Consider the following 17,094-nt stretch of genomic DNA (forward strand, 5'->3'; position numbering starts at 1 on the left):
ATACGGTTTACTTCATAATTGGGGCAGACTGATATGTGTGGACAGTTATGGCAAATCAGCTGATAGGTGGTAATTTGCTAAGCAGCTGGAGTTGAATTGTGTCTGCAAGCTTGAAACTCACTTGCTTTAAAAATAAATAAGCCTTTTGTCCCAGTAAGTTAGTAAGCCTTCCTTCCCAGTACTGTAAATCAGTGCAACACAAATGCTTCTAATGGGAAGATAAATCAAGATAGATGAAGTTCATAGATATTTCACTGTGTAGAGAAGAGGGCATGGATAATGCATCTAGAGGAACCACAAGCGTGTAGTTAATGCAAGCTCTTTGTGTCCTGCTTGTAAAAAAAAAAAATACAATAAACCAATCTGTATTTCATGTCCAGAGAAGACATGTGTCTCCTGATGTAGCAATGGTAGCTATTGCAGGAGCCACTGGAGAGCTGCTTGGCTGCCTGTATTTCTGGTTGCCTGTGGTGAGATCTGAACTCTCTAACAGTTCTCTAGCAGATTTTCATTGCTGTACCATAAATAAAACACACATACTGAGAAGGGATGGTGTTCCACTGTTCATCACATGGATGCTATACAGAGAATTGGTGGCTGTGTGGAAAAAACAGGCGAATGTTTACAGGTGAATTTTTTTAGTGGTCACTGAGGAGCGTGACTACCCCAGCTACCCTTTGTGGAGGCACACGGCTTCCATCTCTGTCAAAAGTGCCGATGTGGCTGTGAAGGGTGCAGTCGAGGTAAGCTGTACATGCATAGCTGGCCTTTTAGCTTTAACTCTACCCTTTCTTGCTTTCTTTCTCTGCAGTGCTGGAATAGCTGTTGGCTTCTATGGGAATGGGGAGACCAGTGACGGCATCCACCGGCTGACGTACTCTCTGCGCCATGCGAACCGCACTGTGGCCGGTGTCCAGGACCGGGTGAGCACTGGGGGAGACATGCGAGCAAATGGGGAGTGTGGTAATGGGCAGACTTGCTCAGCACCTCTTCTCTTGAATCTGGCTGGGCCTGTATCTCATTGTCTTTTTTGTTAGTCTTTGGACTATAGAAATGTGCTAAAATTTCTGTTTAATGGAGTGGTGCTTTCTTCAGCTCTTCTAAAAATATCGAAGGAAGCACACCTCGTTAAATGAAGTCTTCTCTTTGCAAGGTTTAAAAACGGCCTCTGATCAGCTCTCTTCCACACCCGAAGCGGAGGCAGGCCAAAGCATACAAGTCTGTTAGTAAAATCTATCATTTTAGTACAGTCAGTTATTCCTGTGCTACCTCTAATTCCATGGTACCATACTGCAACCCTGATGGCTAAAGGCTCAGCTGAGATGCCATCACTGGACTACGTGCAAACAATCTATTTTATAGATGTTTATAAGTTGCTTTTGAAGGGTAAGCAGTCTGAGCCTCCTAAGATAGAAGACTGGTAATCTGGAAGCTGTCCATGACTTGCTAGTAAGAATGCATCCTCTTTTATTTCCTTGATTTCCTGTCCTTTCATTATTTTTTCTTCTCCCTTTTTTTTTTTTTTTTTCTCCTTCCTTTCCTGTACTATAGGTACTAGATACTGCAGTGGCCCTGAACCAAACAGTGGAACCAAACTTGGTTGTCCTGGAGGAGATGTTCTCAAAGCAGACAGACTACCTGCATGTTGTCCAGAAACTGCAAAGTCTCTTGGATGATCTGGTCAGGCAAACAACTGAGATCCCCTTTTGGAAGAATGAAGAGGTGTCTCTGGAGGAGCTGGCCATTCAGATTGACCTCTATGACTGGTACAGGTGTGTAGCATGCTGTGGTGTAGTGGTTGTAGCATCTGTTTTGGCCTGTTTCACAACAATGATGTGCATGTTCTGGGTGGCTGATCCGAAGGCTGTATATGTTACTGCAGGTGGCTCTTGGCTCACCCAGCTGATTTGTTTCTTACAGCAAAATTACATTCGGTTTAAATCAAAATGCATGACAACAACTCTGTTTTCTTAACTGTGTTTACTGCCAGCTGAAGGGAAACTTATTCTCATCGTACAAAATCTGTAGCTTGTGTTCTAACACTCTGCGGGGGGGAAAACCAGCCACAGAGATAGCTGCTCTCCTGTCCCGATAAGTGCATTGTAGTTGTATGACACATTAACTAAATAGAATAGAAAACAGCACTAGTTCCGTAATTTAACATTGCACCCTAACATTCCTTTGTATTAAACATATTTAATAAAAGATTACATCGACTGTATTCCACAAAGAAAACTTTTATCCACACACACAAAATAAATAACCGAAGCATTTTCTAACAAACGTCTAGGAATTTCAAGAAGCTGCAATGCCTCTTCTTCACCTGGTGGTGTCCAGTTTCGTATAACTTTACACTAGAACAAGATTAGCCATTTCATTTCTCAACAGCTGTGTATGCTAGGCGTGTTGTGCAAATGCTTTTACTTGCCTTGATTCCAGATGCAGCAAATATCCAGAGCTCTCTGGGGATTATTAATCAGTGGTGGCTTTTACCTGAAGGAAAGAAGGGCTATGTTTTTCCTGCAAGTCATATTACCTTCTTGATCGGTGACTTCTATGCACCAGTTTTCCTTTGCAGACTCTGTTTTTCTTTGCTGCAGGTGGCTGGGATACCTGGGCCTGCTCCTGTTCAATGTCCTGATTTGTTTGCTGGTGCTCTTTGGGCTCATTAGAAACTCCAGGGCCATTCTTATGGGGTAAGTCCTGACCCAGGCGCAGCGCACAACAAAGTTAGCTGAATGCAAGTGCCTGCTACTTTAAACCTCTAGACTGTTGTCAGCTGCCAGATGTTCACAGGAAGGCTCTTGAACTATCAAACGCGATGGTACTGGTGTCCATGGTGTCCATTCCTTTCACATCAAAGACAAGGAACTCACCTGACCAGTCTGCCTTCTGCTGGGTGGCACCGGCAGCCTCTGTTTGCTGGGAGATAGCAATGTGAGCATCCTCCCTTGAATTTACAGGCTTTAAAAATCTCTCTAAAAATCTTCCCCGTTGCAAAGGCATTTGTTAACGAGTGATAAGCTTTGCATGTGTCTACACAACCTGGTAACATGCATCTCGTGTCACGATCTGCTCTTGTTTACCTTTGGCTGTCACACCTGAAGAGATGTTAAACTGAGAACAAGCAATGGTTTGTACAGTTATGAGGAGGAGTCTTGTTGCCATGGTACTGCAGTATTAATGTGTGTCTATTTCTAAAAAGCACTGCAAATGCTGCCATGCTCATGCCCCATTACAAGAAAAAAAAAATTATTTTCCCTGTCTTATGGCTTGGTTTAGATTGGTGTATTTGGCAAAGACACTGGTATCATAAACACAGTGACAGTTTGACAACTGACATCGCCAAGAGTTTATCCTGGTACATGGTGATGCCATTAATAACTGAAATGTGTATTCAAATTTATTATTTGCCAGATGACTCCATACCTGGCAGGTTATACAGACAAAAGTCCAAGTGTATGTACAGATGGTAAACCCAGGGTTTAAATTAGAATCTCATTCCCTGTTGGCCAGAAGTTTGCATTAAGGCATTCCCCAAAGGGCACATGGCATAAAGAAGCAAGGGTATCACAGCCAAGCAAGATGGTGAAATGCCAGTTTTAGATCTTTTAGCCAAGCAATCAGTTACTGAGCCAGCCATCTTCATTTAAAGTAAAACAACAAATGTGTCTTATTGAATTGATTACCAGGCTCAGCTGGAGGCACCAAGCCATGTTGTCCTTATGTCATAAAACCACAGAACCTTGCTGATCCATGACTGATAATTTTTGCATCCAGTTGGAAAAAGCATAGTAAAGTATTTAGCCATCTTATTTCAGAGTGCTGCACAGCGTTCAGTCTGATGAAGCTCCATTACTTCTGCAAGGTGACCCACAGATCTATTCACAGAATAGGGATTACTCAGAACTAAAATAAATTTGTAAACGGAGGGATAGATTTTTTTAAATGCAGGCCCATAAGTTTTTTTTTAAGCTCTAGTCTTCAATAAGACAAATGTAGCAGAAAAAAAAATATGTCGCTTCCTCACAGAGATGCTTGCACTAAGTTTGAATAAAGAATACCTTGGTTATGAACAGGTTTTTGTTTTGTTTTATTCGGGGGGGTGGTTGGGAGGAACCTGCTTGTGTTTCACAGCCTGAAGGAAAAAGCATCCCTGAGAGAGCAAGCCAGTATCCCTTTACTTTGAAGACAGGGATACATAAAACAGCTTATTAGTCTGCATCCCCATACCTGAGGGAGCCAAGGAGCACTTTTGCCTTTTTATCTCTAGCACTCTTACTGACAGCAAAGGTGAAGAGCTAATGTGCTGGTTGGAGAAGCGCAAAAGCCTTTTCTGCTGGTGTGTGCTGGCTGAATGTCACCGAGGCCACCGCTCTGTCACCCCTCTGCCTTCTGTCTGCTTGAGAACAGACGCTTCCCACTATTTCTGTCGATAATGAGGTCCAGCTGTCAGAACAGAACTTGTAAATCCATGCAGAGATGGACTCACAGGGCAGTGGTAGGTGCCTAAACGGTTGCTCTGAGCTGTTTGCCTGCAGGTGACTGTCCTCCTCCTGGGGCTGTGTGGGATGCTTAGGTGTTCTTCCGATGCGTGCAGCTTGGATGGTGTCCTACCAGGTACTCGGTGTTCCCTCCCACTGTCTGTAGCCAGGCAGTGCTTATACCTGACAGCCTCATTTATCGCAGAAACAGGAGGGATTTGTTGAATTTTGTTTGGATCAGTATGTTTTTGTGGGTTTTTTTTGATATGGCATATTTTTCTTTGAATATCTCTGGACTAGGAAAGTAAACTCCAGAATGGGAACAGTGGAAGTGATGAGATTGTAGTTATCCATCTCTTAATCTGCCTCCCCTACAGCCACCCCTGTGTCTTTGTGCTTTTGGCTTCCCTGCTAGAAGCAGGGTAAGACTTTGCTTCCATCCTCTTCTTCCTTCCCTTGCAGACCCAGGGCCAAGGGAGCCAAAAACTGGACATAAACTTCTCTGGTTGCTGCTGTCCACAACATGTAAAATGGGATGATTTGTCTGAAGATAACAGTGGTTGATAATGTATTGGTTTTGATAATTTCTTTGGACTCCAAATAACACATCTTGTGACAGGATCTGCTTGAAATCAGAGCTTCTACATCTGCCATCTGTCTGTCTCCCACAGGGTCTGCTTGCTTGGGGTGTTTGCCCTGATTGTCAGCTGGGGATCCTTGGGTCTGGAGTTGGCTGTCGCTGTGGTAAGTGGCTCTGATCCAGGTCCCCTTCACTCTTTGCTGCAGGTTTATCAGATAGGGGATTAATGTTACGCTCTGCTTGTTTTATAGCGCGTCTTGTTTTAAGTAGCTGCCTTAGCAGTTTTCATTTACGAAAGGTAAGGAGCTCCGGCTTCCTCCGTGCTGGTGCTCCAGCACTGCTGCGGTTGTGTAAGGCACCGCTAGTGGGGATGATGATGAGACTTCAGCATCCGAAACATCCCTATAGTCGAGGTTTCCCTGATGTTAACCTGGCTCAACTGCTCTTTGATATTGATGTTCTTTGAGATTCCTTTTTTCCCTTTTGCCTTTCTTCTGTCTAGGGCTCCAGTGACTTCTGTATTAACCCCGATGCTTATGTCTCCAAAGTGGTTGAAGAGAATGCAGTGCTTAGTGCTGGTAAGTGCTGGGATGGCTTTGGCACAGGGCACTGTGGCCCCAGCTGTCACACAGGAGCGTGGCAGCGGCTGAGAATTTAAGGCTGTGTTTGGAACAGAGGAGCTTGCATACAGTGGGAGAAGCATATGTGTGTGGAGCTCTGGAAAAACCAATGTTCTTCCCAAAGAAGCATTTATACACCAGTCAGAAGTGCACATGTAAGCTTTTTTTTTTTTTTTTTTTGTGCCAGAAGAGCCTTGAGAACCTTACTTCTATGTTGACCCTTAGGTGGAAATAACTGATAAGACAGAAAAACAGAAGTCCTTGTATTATTTTGCTTGAAATGTAGCAATCTTGAATCTTGTTCTCTTGTCTAAGTGACAGAACTGTGGCAATAACAGTGTGCAGTTTGAATTGTCATTTTAAAAACTTACTCTTGGGTCTGTATTCCTCAATCTAGAATGCTTATTTTTATATCCGTTATCAACAAATTATATACATATATTTTTCTCTTAATGTTGATTATAAATAGGAGTCTCTTTAAAGCTAATTTAAAGGGTAAAATAAATGGAAACAGCTACAAAGAGAAGTGTGAATTTCCCTTTCCATTATAAATGCAGTATTTTGCTTTGTTACCCTGTTCCATTTAAAGCAATATGCGTGCATCACAGTGGCATCCAGCTGAAGCTCTGTTGGATTCTGGATTGGTGAGAGGAGAGGTACCTCCTGTTTGGACCTTAGGGAGACAAAAGTGGCTTTCAGAACTTGCCAGCAGAGATACTGTAAATGTTAAAAGGGAAAGATATTTTTCAGGGCTGGGTACTGAGTAACAAAGTTAATTTTTCTTTTCTCTCACCCCCTGAAAGTTCCTCTGTATAGTTCTGTGTGTGGTAAAACATCAATAAGCGATGACACTGGTTTGCAAAAGGAGCCACTTGTTTTCCTTTGTTCTTACTTGCTGGAATCAGAGAATCTTGGCCTTGTGTACAGAAGCCCTAATGTATGGCCATGTGCTTAACCAAATACTGCCTCTTACTGTGCAACAAACTGATAGGGGATTTAGGTTATATAGCTATGGCTGAGGATGCAGGGACTGGAAGCAATAAGAAATGTTTATGTCTGGAGGCAGAATGTAGTATAAAACAGTATATACAGGTTGATATTACCACCCTACAGCTTATTTTTGGAATGCCTTATTTGTTGATTTCCTGGGAAGAAGATAGAGCCCGCCAGCTCTTTGTAACAAATAAATGCAATAAGGGAAGAGAAAGAATGTTTAACACCACACAAAATGAAAATTCTTATCTGTGAAGGTGACGAAGATGTGGCTTCAGGTACCAAACTGGTCTCCTAGTTGTTGGAGGGGGCAAACGGGTCAGTGAGGCCAGGGGGAAATACCTGATGCTAACGCCAGCTATGTGCTGTAATAATCTGGTAACCCAAATCAGCTCTGGAGCATGCTTAGGAACAATTAGATTGACCCTGGGAAGCTGAAGAAGTGCCCCTTTGTGCTACTTCTCCATTTCAGTCATCCTTGTCCGCTTGGCTCCTGCAGTTTTTCATTAATCAGCATCATTCATTTAGAGGCTAACGGCAAGTGCAGGGCTGACATTCCTGTCCCTCCTTCTGCTTCCCCCGCAGGGACAGTCAGCTCCCCCGGGTGAAATCAGGCTCTGTTCTGGCAGCACAGCTCTAACAGTTGTTAAGGCTCCATAAATAACAGTGAATGGGTCTAAGCGAAGCTCTGAAGAGGAGGAAGAGCAGGTGTTGTCACAGGCTTGAGTTGGAAGGGTGGCCCCTTCCGTGGGTTGCTGATGTGTCAGCTCCCTGCTGTTAGGCAGCCATGGAGTGTTCGTGAGTGCCTTTTCCTTTTTTCAGAAGGAAATCAGTCTAACTTCTGTGCCTGCCATCGCACGAGGCAGCTGGTTGGGAGGTGATCTGCCTTCCCATGTGGATTTGTCACTGCTCTGTCATAGTTTATGATCAGGAAGCTACAGAAATAGTTCTTGGTCCCCAATGTTGGGACTGTCTCGTGCAGCTGAGCAGGAAGGAAAATCACGATGCGAGGACTGCAGTGTGGAACTGTTCCATCACACTTTAATCCCAATAATAGCTCTTCAGAAATACCTTGAAAAATCTGAAATAAGTGTCAGTATCCCTTAATACACTGGCTGTAAATTGTAGCAGCTGCTTCGTGATCAGTTGAGCCATTTATACGAGAGCGATGAGCTTGAGGAGACATGGCAGACAGCTGGAAGGCAGCATCGACGCTGTCCTCTTGTGGAAGATGTCCTGTTCGAAGGCTCCCAGTTCTAGCGCAGGGACTGTTCACACTCTCTGGTTTGCTGCATCTGCTCTGAGGGTGATGCTCTCCAACATGAACAGCAGCACAGACAGATGGGGCAGAAACATTTATAAGATTGGTCCAGCTAGTTTCACCAGAGTGTACCCAACCAGGGATTTTTCAGCTCAGAAAGGAGATGACTGAGACGATGTGAGTCCATGGAAGAAGAACCCATTGGGAGTTACTGTGTATGTAGGAATCACGTTAACCTTGGGAATTGCTTGAGCTGAAGTCGGGCTGAGAAGATGCTCGTGTTTTCAGTCTTGCCTGGACGTCTGCTTGTGGCCAGCGCTGGGGTGCGGCATACTGGGCTAGATGCTGCCATGATGTAAGAACCAACAAGTAATCTTCAGAAGCTTTGTAGTGCTGGGCCAATTTTTGCCTTTAATCACTGCTTTTAGTAGTTGTTTTTAAATATGTGTTGTAATATTCCCCGTCCTATGCTCTGGCATTTAGACTAGGACTGAGTCATCTAGATTTGCATATTTGTAATGCTGTGGTCGTGGTTATAGTAGTTGTCACAGAAAAATAACTGTGGATACTGGGCAACTAGTATGTTAATGTTTCTGTTTGTGTATTAATTGCTGTTTGCAAATCTAAATAGGATTAATGGAGCTGAGAATAATCTGATTAAGTGTATTGTTATTGTTGTCATGTTTTTAGCTGGAGAGGAGATGTCCTTGTTTTGTAGATAAAATGTGCTGCATTAAAAAAAGGAGGGGGAATGCGGGGCAAAGAGTCTTAATGCAGGTTTCCTGGAGAAGGAGAGACTTAAATCATTTTGCAGAAGAGGCTGATATATGTGCCTATCTCACCCAGTATTCATTAATTGAGACAAAGCCAATGGAGTTGAACAGTGGCTGTATAATCGGCTCCTGCTGCTAGTAAAAATACTTGGTGCAGTCAAGATGTTTATTTTCAAAGCAGGAGGCCATCTTCTAGTCTCATTCTTTTTCATGGATATTATGTTATTATCAGATGACTAGTGGCATAAAATTAAATAAAAAGGCGCAATCTGTTTACACAACAGGAAGAGCTTTCTGCAGATTCTCTTACTAGAAATCTGCATGGTGGACAGACATTCACTTCATCCAAAGCAACTGCAAACCTCAGGGGATGGATCATGGACCTTTTTACCTCTGGTTCAGCCAGGTTGGTTGGGCTGGATGCTGAGACTTGGCTGCTCAGATGGAAGCGGAACAGCCTCCTAATTGGCTTCTCACTGATTCACTCCCATCTTAGAAGCCTGGAGCTGAATGAACCAGAGGACTGACAGCCCCACCACTGCCCTTTCCTCTCTAGAAGTAAGGTCAGGACAAAACTTCACATAGGGCGTGTGGTGGTTGCACAGTTACTGCTTGGGCTCAGTGGGCACTGCAGAAAAGAGTTTGCCCAAAGAAGCCCTCTTGAGAATCCTGCTGAGCTGATGTCAGCGTTGAGAAGTTCTATTTTGCTGCGTGGTTGGCTTAGACTCCTGATTAACAGAAAGCTTTGTGTGGAGGGCACTTGGGATGGCTATGAGCTCTTTGCTGAAGGCTCACGGTGACTGATTTCAGCGGTAAAGAGTGGCATATATGAGAGAAATATAAATGTTATGCAGATACCTCCCTTTGCTGTCAGACTGTTGCCTTAGGGAAACGAAACTCCTGGTGGAGAATGTTACCTGGGCAAGAAAATCTGGCTGAAAGAGTCATCTTCCTTTGCCATCACAGGCAATATACTTCAGCTTTCTCTGACTGAACCCACAGAGACAGTCTCATCTGGATGGATATGTAAAATGCAAGCTGCTTAGAGAATGCTCAAGTAGTGATGAAGAAGGGCTGGGGAAATCTGTTCTAGGTGTGGGGATAATTTTTTTTAAACGAGGATCTTTTTTCTGATTGCTCTCTACCCTACAGACCTTATCACTGCCTTTCGGCGGGTGCATAATGCCATTTTTGCATTTCAGCTGAGCTTTGAAGTGAATAGTAAGTCTCCATGGTTGCAGAAGCAATAAGGAGTTCTAGCAGCTGAAGCTGCCTTTAGTAGGCAGTTCTGCTTTCCTTTCTAGGAAAAACAGACTTTGCAAAAATAAAGCATTTTGGGTAGTTTCCTTCCTTGCCTTCTGCTCCCATACTGCGTGTGCACCAAGAGGAGGATGGCTGCAGCTGCAAATGTGACCCTGCCTAACCCTTCTCCTATAAACTACAGCGCCTAAAGGCTGGATTCAAATATCAGATCTAAACTTCAGGAATTTTCCTTGAGAGAAAAATGCATCATAAAAATAATTACAGAAAGAAATTGCCCAGAGCTGTTAGCAGAGTGCGAACGATGGGTTAGTATAGCTGTTTTCTGGACAGAAATGAGAGATTTGGTGGTGTACAGGATAGCCTCCGTCTGGTTTAAAACTGGTGAAGACGCCTTCTGCTCTTTTCTCTTTCCCATCCCAGTGGTATAGAGGCAGAGATCAGATTCCTTTTAAATTCCAGGCTTTGCAGCACAGGATCACTTTGAGGCAGCTTCGCTGCCTATTGTAGCTTTGGTTTTAAAGCACCACAGCTATTAGCACGCTGGGTTCAGTGCAGGGAAAAGCTGCTCCTTCTGGCTTTGCCGTTTTGGAAAGCACATTTTATGTACAGAGTGTCACACTTGTCAGCTGCAAAGCCAGCGCTACCGCAGCGAAGCCTTGCCGATCCTGCTTTCCAGGGTGAGGCAAGGGAAACACTTATTGCACTGTACTGCTTTTCGCTTCACTTGTAACCAGCAATCTTTAGCCTAGGCTTACAGGCTGCAAACGATTATGATATCAGGAATTCTCACCTGTAATCTGCCCACCAGGGATGATCCAGAAGGCCTTGAAGAAATGTTTCTGAAGGTGTGTGTTAGCAGTATGTCGTGCAACTTAATGCACCTACAAAGGTGATGTAAACTTCGTAGCATTGTGGAAGCCTAAGAGAAACCTTTAGTGGTTTGTTGGTTTAAAATAAATACGTGACAAGATCACAGCTCTTTTAGGTCACCATGTGTGATGCTGTGGATTGCTGTTGCGATGCTGTTCTTTCAGCGCAGGTGGATTTTAATCCATTTTTCTGTAGCCATTGAGTGTGATCTATGAGTTCTTTCCTTGGCTCTGTAGTTGGGGACAGTCATTTGTGTGCTCTGCCCAAAGTGAGGCACAGAAAGCAGTTCTTGCTGCCCTCCTATCGGCTCAGATTTTGCTAATTGCTGTTTAGAGGCTCGGCTGGGGGGATGTAAGACATCCCAAAGAAAGAGTTGGTGGAGGGGAGATGGAGCAGCTGGCAGAAGCTACCCCAAAGTAGGCTAATGAATTATAAATAACAGCTGTCAGGCTGCATTGCCAGTCTGTGTTGTACCACTTGGTCTCCAGCATGTTGCCTTTGCCGAAAGGTGCATCCAATATTTATGGGAATCGCGGCAGAGTCAGTATACAGTCAGGTCTGCTTCCTTCACAGCTCTGCTCACTTGTGGTTCTGCGTTTTACCGCTTTCTGAGCTGGGAGCGATTAGAATAGCTTTGCAGGCTGGAATATGTGTTACTGAGAGTCACAGACAGCAGATGAAAAGGATGCCAGTGGGGAGGGAAATGCAGAGTGTATGTGTATTTTGGGGCTTTTGTTGTCTTTACCAACCCAACTTCACCTTTGATTTTGCTGAGCTGACATGCTCCCATTCATCTGAAGAAGAACTGTAAATGTTTGAGAAAGAATCCAAAGGTATTGGGACGATCAAGTCTTTCAGACCTTCCTCCCTCAATAGCATTATTGAGAATGGCAGGGGAAAGCCTGATATTTGTATAATAACTTGTGCGTGCTGGCAGTTGGTGTAGTATTATAGTGGGCTCATGAAGCCACCGGGCTGGTTTCGTACGCATCGGAATAAGGAGAAATAAAACTGTGTCTTCAAGTCTGGAAATGTTGATGCTGCTAGCAGAACACTTTAGCAGTCTTATCTGGAAGTTTACAAGTACATCTTCACTGTACTGTGATTACTGATAGGGCTACTCAGTATTAAGACTAACTTCTGGGATGTTACCAACAAATGATCTGAGGTCTATTTAGCAGATAATGTGTTGCTGGTATCCTCATACATGGTAAGAGCTTTCTTTCCTGTTGAAGTCTGCAGTATTGACTCAATACCAAAAAGAACTTTTTTTTGCATAAGTCAAAAGAAGGATGTAAAACAAATGGCATACACTCTCTTAGTTAAAGTCTAATTAAAGCATCTCATTAAAATCTAATTGCGTGCAAGTGACATCCATCAGAAAACAGACTATTTACTTGTTCATCCCTAATGCATGTCAGAAGAACTTGTTTTCCATATATTTCCTCACTTGCTTTCAAAGTGGTATCATTTTTATGAAATATTACTGAAAGTGATGATTTTCCTGAAGGAAGAGGCCTTTCTTATGTTCTGCTACAGAACACTGCCTAAAACCAGTCTTTCCCTGAACGTGATAGAAGAAGAGGTCTTTTTTTTTAATTAAGCACTTGAACTTGTACACTTAGCTGTACATTCAGCTTTGCAGTAGCATAGGGATATTTATTTGCAGTGTCTTTGACCCAGTGGTGTGCTTCCACAGGTATTTTTGATAGCAGCCTGTATTTATATCACCACCATTTATATCACCTCTCCTGCGCTAATGTTTTGTGGCTGATGAACTGAATTGGCTGAAAGTTGAGCTGTCTCTTTGCTGTGTGCTCTGGGCAGCAGTCTCTACCTCTGGTTGCTTCCAGTGACCGTGGAATGGTATTCTGACACTTGGAAGCTGCAGAAATTTAACATGCAGTTGGATGGCCTGTAGGCTAAGGTCTTGTCTTACAGTTATACTGTGGGTAGTGCTGACTTCTGAATAAAACTTTTTTGATAGTTCACCTAAGTATATTATAAAGTGAGGCAGCTCCGTGCCTTTCACTGTTCAACAAAACAAACAAACCATAGAAAAAAAACCCACCAAAACAACCAAGTCTTTCTTTTCTCCCCAAAGGCATTCCTTTCTCTACTGCCATCTGCGCACTGTAATCCTACCTGGAGAGAGGGAAGTGATTCCATTTATATTGCGTTTTCATTTTGTGTATTGCTTTCAGAACTTAACACCTCCCTTGTGGCAGTCCTAAAATACTGCAAAGCTGGAACAATGTGTCTAGCGTGACTTTCTTGTCTTTTGTCTTTGTAGATACTCTCCGCTATTACATGACCTGTAGTGCTGGATACCCCAACCCTTTCCAGCAGGTGAGTGCAAGCGTCCTCCTGGCTCCCTTCACCCCTTTTCAGCATCCTGCAGGGTATCCGTGAAGGGCTTTTGATGCCAGCATGCAGCACATTGCAAGGTGTTTAGCCTTAGGGAGCACTCCACCTGTTGGTGAAGCTTTGGTAGCTACTTTCCAGCTGTGCAAGAGGTGGCACTGTGATTAGCGAGCAGCTTTTTCCAGCTTCATCACAGCCTGGATAGCTTCAGGTCCAGGATACCCTCTTAGAGCAGCCCGTGTGTGATGTGGTGAGGACCATGGCTTTGTTCGTGGTACCTCTGTTTATGTGGCACTCTTCTAAGAGCAGCAACTTGGAGACAGAGCACCCACAATGAACGCCAGGGTGAGAAACTACATATGTCGTGCTTTAAATCTCTTCTCGCAGGTTCTTTAGGTTAAGCAGTGGCAACGCTACACTCCCAAAATGCAGCCACTTCTGTGGGTGAGGGAGTTATTCTCACATATGCCTCTCAAATCCCTTGGATGTTGAAGGGTTTGTATCCTGAAGTATAAATGTGAGTCATTATTCTTCTGTGTGGGGGCTGAGGAACAGCACCTGGGCCCATCCCAAACTGTGTCTTATGTATCAGAGGCCAGAATGAACCCACACCACCTACCATTTGGCAGACACCAGCTGCTTCACCATTTATATTTAGGATTTTTTGGGTCTTGTCTTCCTCTGTTCTAAAGGGTGTGGTAAGAACCCTTCAAGCTGTGGTATGATGCACCGTTGCCATCTGTTGCATTTCTGGTTGCTCAGTATACTTTCCAACAAGCTATTGCATGTGAAATTCCCAGGGATGCTCTAATGGGATGTGAAGACTGCACCCTAATACAAACAACTTCTAGTGTTAACATTGTCTTTCTCAGCCATCTGATTTAGCAGCAAAATCCAGCTGTGCTCTGTGGTGAGAACATGAGTGCTTTGTGTCTTTTCTTTCTCCTTCCCCTCTGTCCTGGAGCCGGCCCCAGCTGTGTGTATGGTTTTTGTGCATATGTGTATATCTTGTGGTTCTTTTTATTTTAATTTCTTTTTTTTTTTCTTTTGATTCTTCCCTTCCCCTCTTCTTTCTGTCTGTTCTTCTTCCAGGTTGGTAAAAGTCAAACTTAACCCTATCGCGGCTGCCCCCATGTCAGTTTAGAACTCCTTAACTTGTGCCATTCATAAAGATAATGCTTCAATATTTAGGAACAGGATTTAAGTCTTATTTCCCAGGAGTTCTGTTGGTGCGTATGACCTGAATTGCTGAAACAGCGCTTGTTTTGTGTTGAGCAGAAGCTGTCAGGAAGTCATAAGGCTTTGGTGGAAATGCAGGATGATGTTGCGGAACTCATGAGGTCAGCAAGCAGAGAGCACCCCACCTCCAAGGTAACTCTCCTCAAGTTTGCTCTCCCCTTGCCTTCTGACATCCCTTGCCCTCGCACAAAGCCCAGGATCAGCTCCTGCTGAGCCATTTCCTTGCCATAATCACTAGCTTGTTGCTTACAGGAGTATCTTACTCGGATCCAGGAGGTTTTAAATTCAACAGAGATCAACTTGCAGCAACTGACAGCTTTAGTAGACTGTCGGAGCCTGCATTTGGTGAGTACTCAGTAACTGGGCTTCAGCTAAAAAAGAACAAAGGGAGTGTAGAGCCTGTAGCGTACTGATTATTTTTGCGTTTTAAATCTCTGCTGTGCCATAACATTTTACAGCAGCTTTTACTGATTGTCTTCAGCAGAAAGGAGAATGGGAATTTGGATCAAGTTAGCCTTCTGTTTAAAGATCAGCATAGGAAACTGGATAATATGCTTTTTATACATCTGCAAACAGCAGCCCTAGGCTTTCAGGGACCTTCTGTTTTTTTGGGTTTTTTTTTCTGTAGTTCATAGCTTGTTGCCTCTCTCATGGAATGCCTTATAGCTGCAGTATAGTCTGGCCTAACTTGCACTACCTGCGTGTCCAAAGGTAGAGAAACAGATAGTCCGTGCTTGTGTTCTTGTGCAGTGGGTCATAGTGAAGGAGCTGAGAGGCTTAATGAAAAATGTGGTATCTTAAATTGGATGGATAAGACTGCTTTGGCTTTTTTTTCCCCCTCTTAAAGTCTTATTGTGTGGAGTTGAAAAATCTTTCCACGTCTAAATCCAAGTTGGGCTTTGTGAGGAGAAAGAAAGGTTAGATCAGTTATGAAAAACACTTGAGGTCCCTGAAATTAAAATAGAAATATGCTCTGGAAAAGAAACTACGATCCCTTAAGTTGTTTCAGAGAATGTAATCCCGAGGAAAGGCTTTTGAATTGGAGCTCTATGTTAACTCCCTAGTGATCAGGAAACTCTGCTCATTTCTCTCTCCAGGATTACGTCCAGGCTTTGACGGGCTTTTGCTACGATGGAGTGGAAGGCCTCATCTACCTGGTTCTCTTCTCCTTTGTCACAGCCCTCATGTTCAGTTCCATTGTGTGCAGCGTCCCACACACTTGGCAGCAAAAGAGGTACAGAGAGGTTTTAGATCCTGCAGCATTGTAGAGTTCTTTCCTAAGAAGACTGGCTATTGGATTTGTGCCCATGAGCGTATGGAGCTCTTTCCCGTATCCCAGGAGTGTGAGGGATGAGGCTTTATAAGCACAGGTCCAAGAGGAAAAAAAAAAAAAAAAAGATTGGCTTTTACTCTGGCTGTGGTTAATATTTACATCTGAACTTTATTGCACCGGGATACTATGTGTGCAGAGTATTCAGTATGCTGTAGGATTATGAGTCAAGTCAGAGATGAATGATTACAGCTGTAGAGAGAAGTAATGCTTGAACTCTGTGCCATCTCTGTAAAGTACCTATTCTCTTGCATTGCTTTGAGGCATTTGTTCTAGTATAGGGAAGAGAACTGGAACAAGAAGCAGTTCACACTTGCCTTTCTTGGCTTTGCTCGCACTGGGGTGACTGGCTAGCATAGCTGCTACAAACTGGGAGCTGTCTTGCTGGCAATAACATGGGCAGATGAGATACTTGCAAACTGGTGACGATCATCTAACAGCAGAGTTATCTGGAACTAGTATTAATGATGGTAATAATCGTGTTGATCAGTAAGTCTTGAGCAAACCTTGGCAGGGCTTCACTGACTGGCTGCTGCACCACATGCAGCTATTAAAATAGCTTTGAGTTTTCTTTTCTTGCAGAAGAGCAGTAGGCTGTGCAACAAATTCTCTTCTGTGGTCCTGAAACATGATTTTTGTGGTCTAAGCCCAGGCTCAAGGTTCAAAGTAAAATGGAACATCCTAAACAATAGCAGGAAGCCAGAGCCCTCCAGGCCTGCAGTGCCCACAGAGAAAACCTTGGGAAATGCGTCAGGATAGCACTTAAAAAAAAATAGCTCATTTCCTTACCTCTTCCACATGCAGCTGCAGAGGTGCTACCAAGAAGAGAATGGCAGTCTGCCTGTTTGCAGGAGAAAGGTTGACACAGCGGTGTCTTGTGCTGCTTTCCCTGTGGGCTGCTGCCTGTCCTGCCGAGCCCAGCCAGGCTCATGCTGCGGCTGTGAACTGCAGGATTCCCTCTTGCATTCCCTGGAGCACCGTTTTTCCCTCTGCCTTCCTCCAGGAGGTGGAGGATGCCATACTTCATTGCTTGTAAGGGACTCTGCCGGCTGCGATTCCCTGAATAAATCTTCAGTGCCACCTTGTGGTTCAGAAGCTGTGGGTGATGTTGGGGGGTGTTCCAGCGGTGCCCATGCTGTCTCCCCCAGCAACAAAGTGTTTCCTGGAGAACACTTTGCTAGCTTTGTCAAGTGTCGCTAAAATAGATTTCAAATCTTGGTGCTTCATCCCATAATTAGGGAGATAAAATAGTAGCGTAGAGACAAGAGAATACCATGGGAAGGGGGGAAGGAACCAGCTGGCAAATTGGCTCTGCTC

At 44.0% G+C, this 17,094-nt stretch overlaps 1 protein-coding gene across 2 annotated transcripts in view; it reads left to right on the forward strand.

Annotated features, from left to right (window-relative positions):
* Nucleotides 1-17,094, forward strand: part of TTYH3 (tweety family member 3) — a 79,679-nt gene that overhangs the window by 46,867 nt on the left and 15,718 nt on the right. For both annotated transcript variants that reach the window (XM_065644937.1, XM_065644938.1), the window contains exons 3-11: nucleotides 812-923; nucleotides 1,552-1,772; nucleotides 2,601-2,696; nucleotides 5,156-5,228; nucleotides 5,567-5,642; nucleotides 13,138-13,193; nucleotides 14,487-14,579; nucleotides 14,700-14,792; nucleotides 15,545-15,681. In XM_065644937.1, the coding sequence (XP_065501009.1) occupies nucleotides 812-923; nucleotides 1,552-1,772; nucleotides 2,601-2,696; nucleotides 5,156-5,228; nucleotides 5,567-5,642; nucleotides 13,138-13,193; nucleotides 14,487-14,579; nucleotides 14,700-14,792; nucleotides 15,545-15,681 (957 nt within the window). The remainder of the gene's footprint in view (nucleotides 1-811; nucleotides 924-1,551; nucleotides 1,773-2,600; nucleotides 2,697-5,155; nucleotides 5,229-5,566; nucleotides 5,643-13,137; nucleotides 13,194-14,486; nucleotides 14,580-14,699; nucleotides 14,793-15,544; nucleotides 15,682-17,094) is intronic.

The sequence above is a fragment of the Caloenas nicobarica genome, chromosome 14, assembly GCF_036013445.1.
Source record: "Caloenas nicobarica isolate bCalNic1 chromosome 14, bCalNic1.hap1, whole genome shotgun sequence".
NCBI classification, from domain to species: Eukaryota; Metazoa; Chordata; class Aves; order Columbiformes; family Columbidae; genus Caloenas; species Caloenas nicobarica.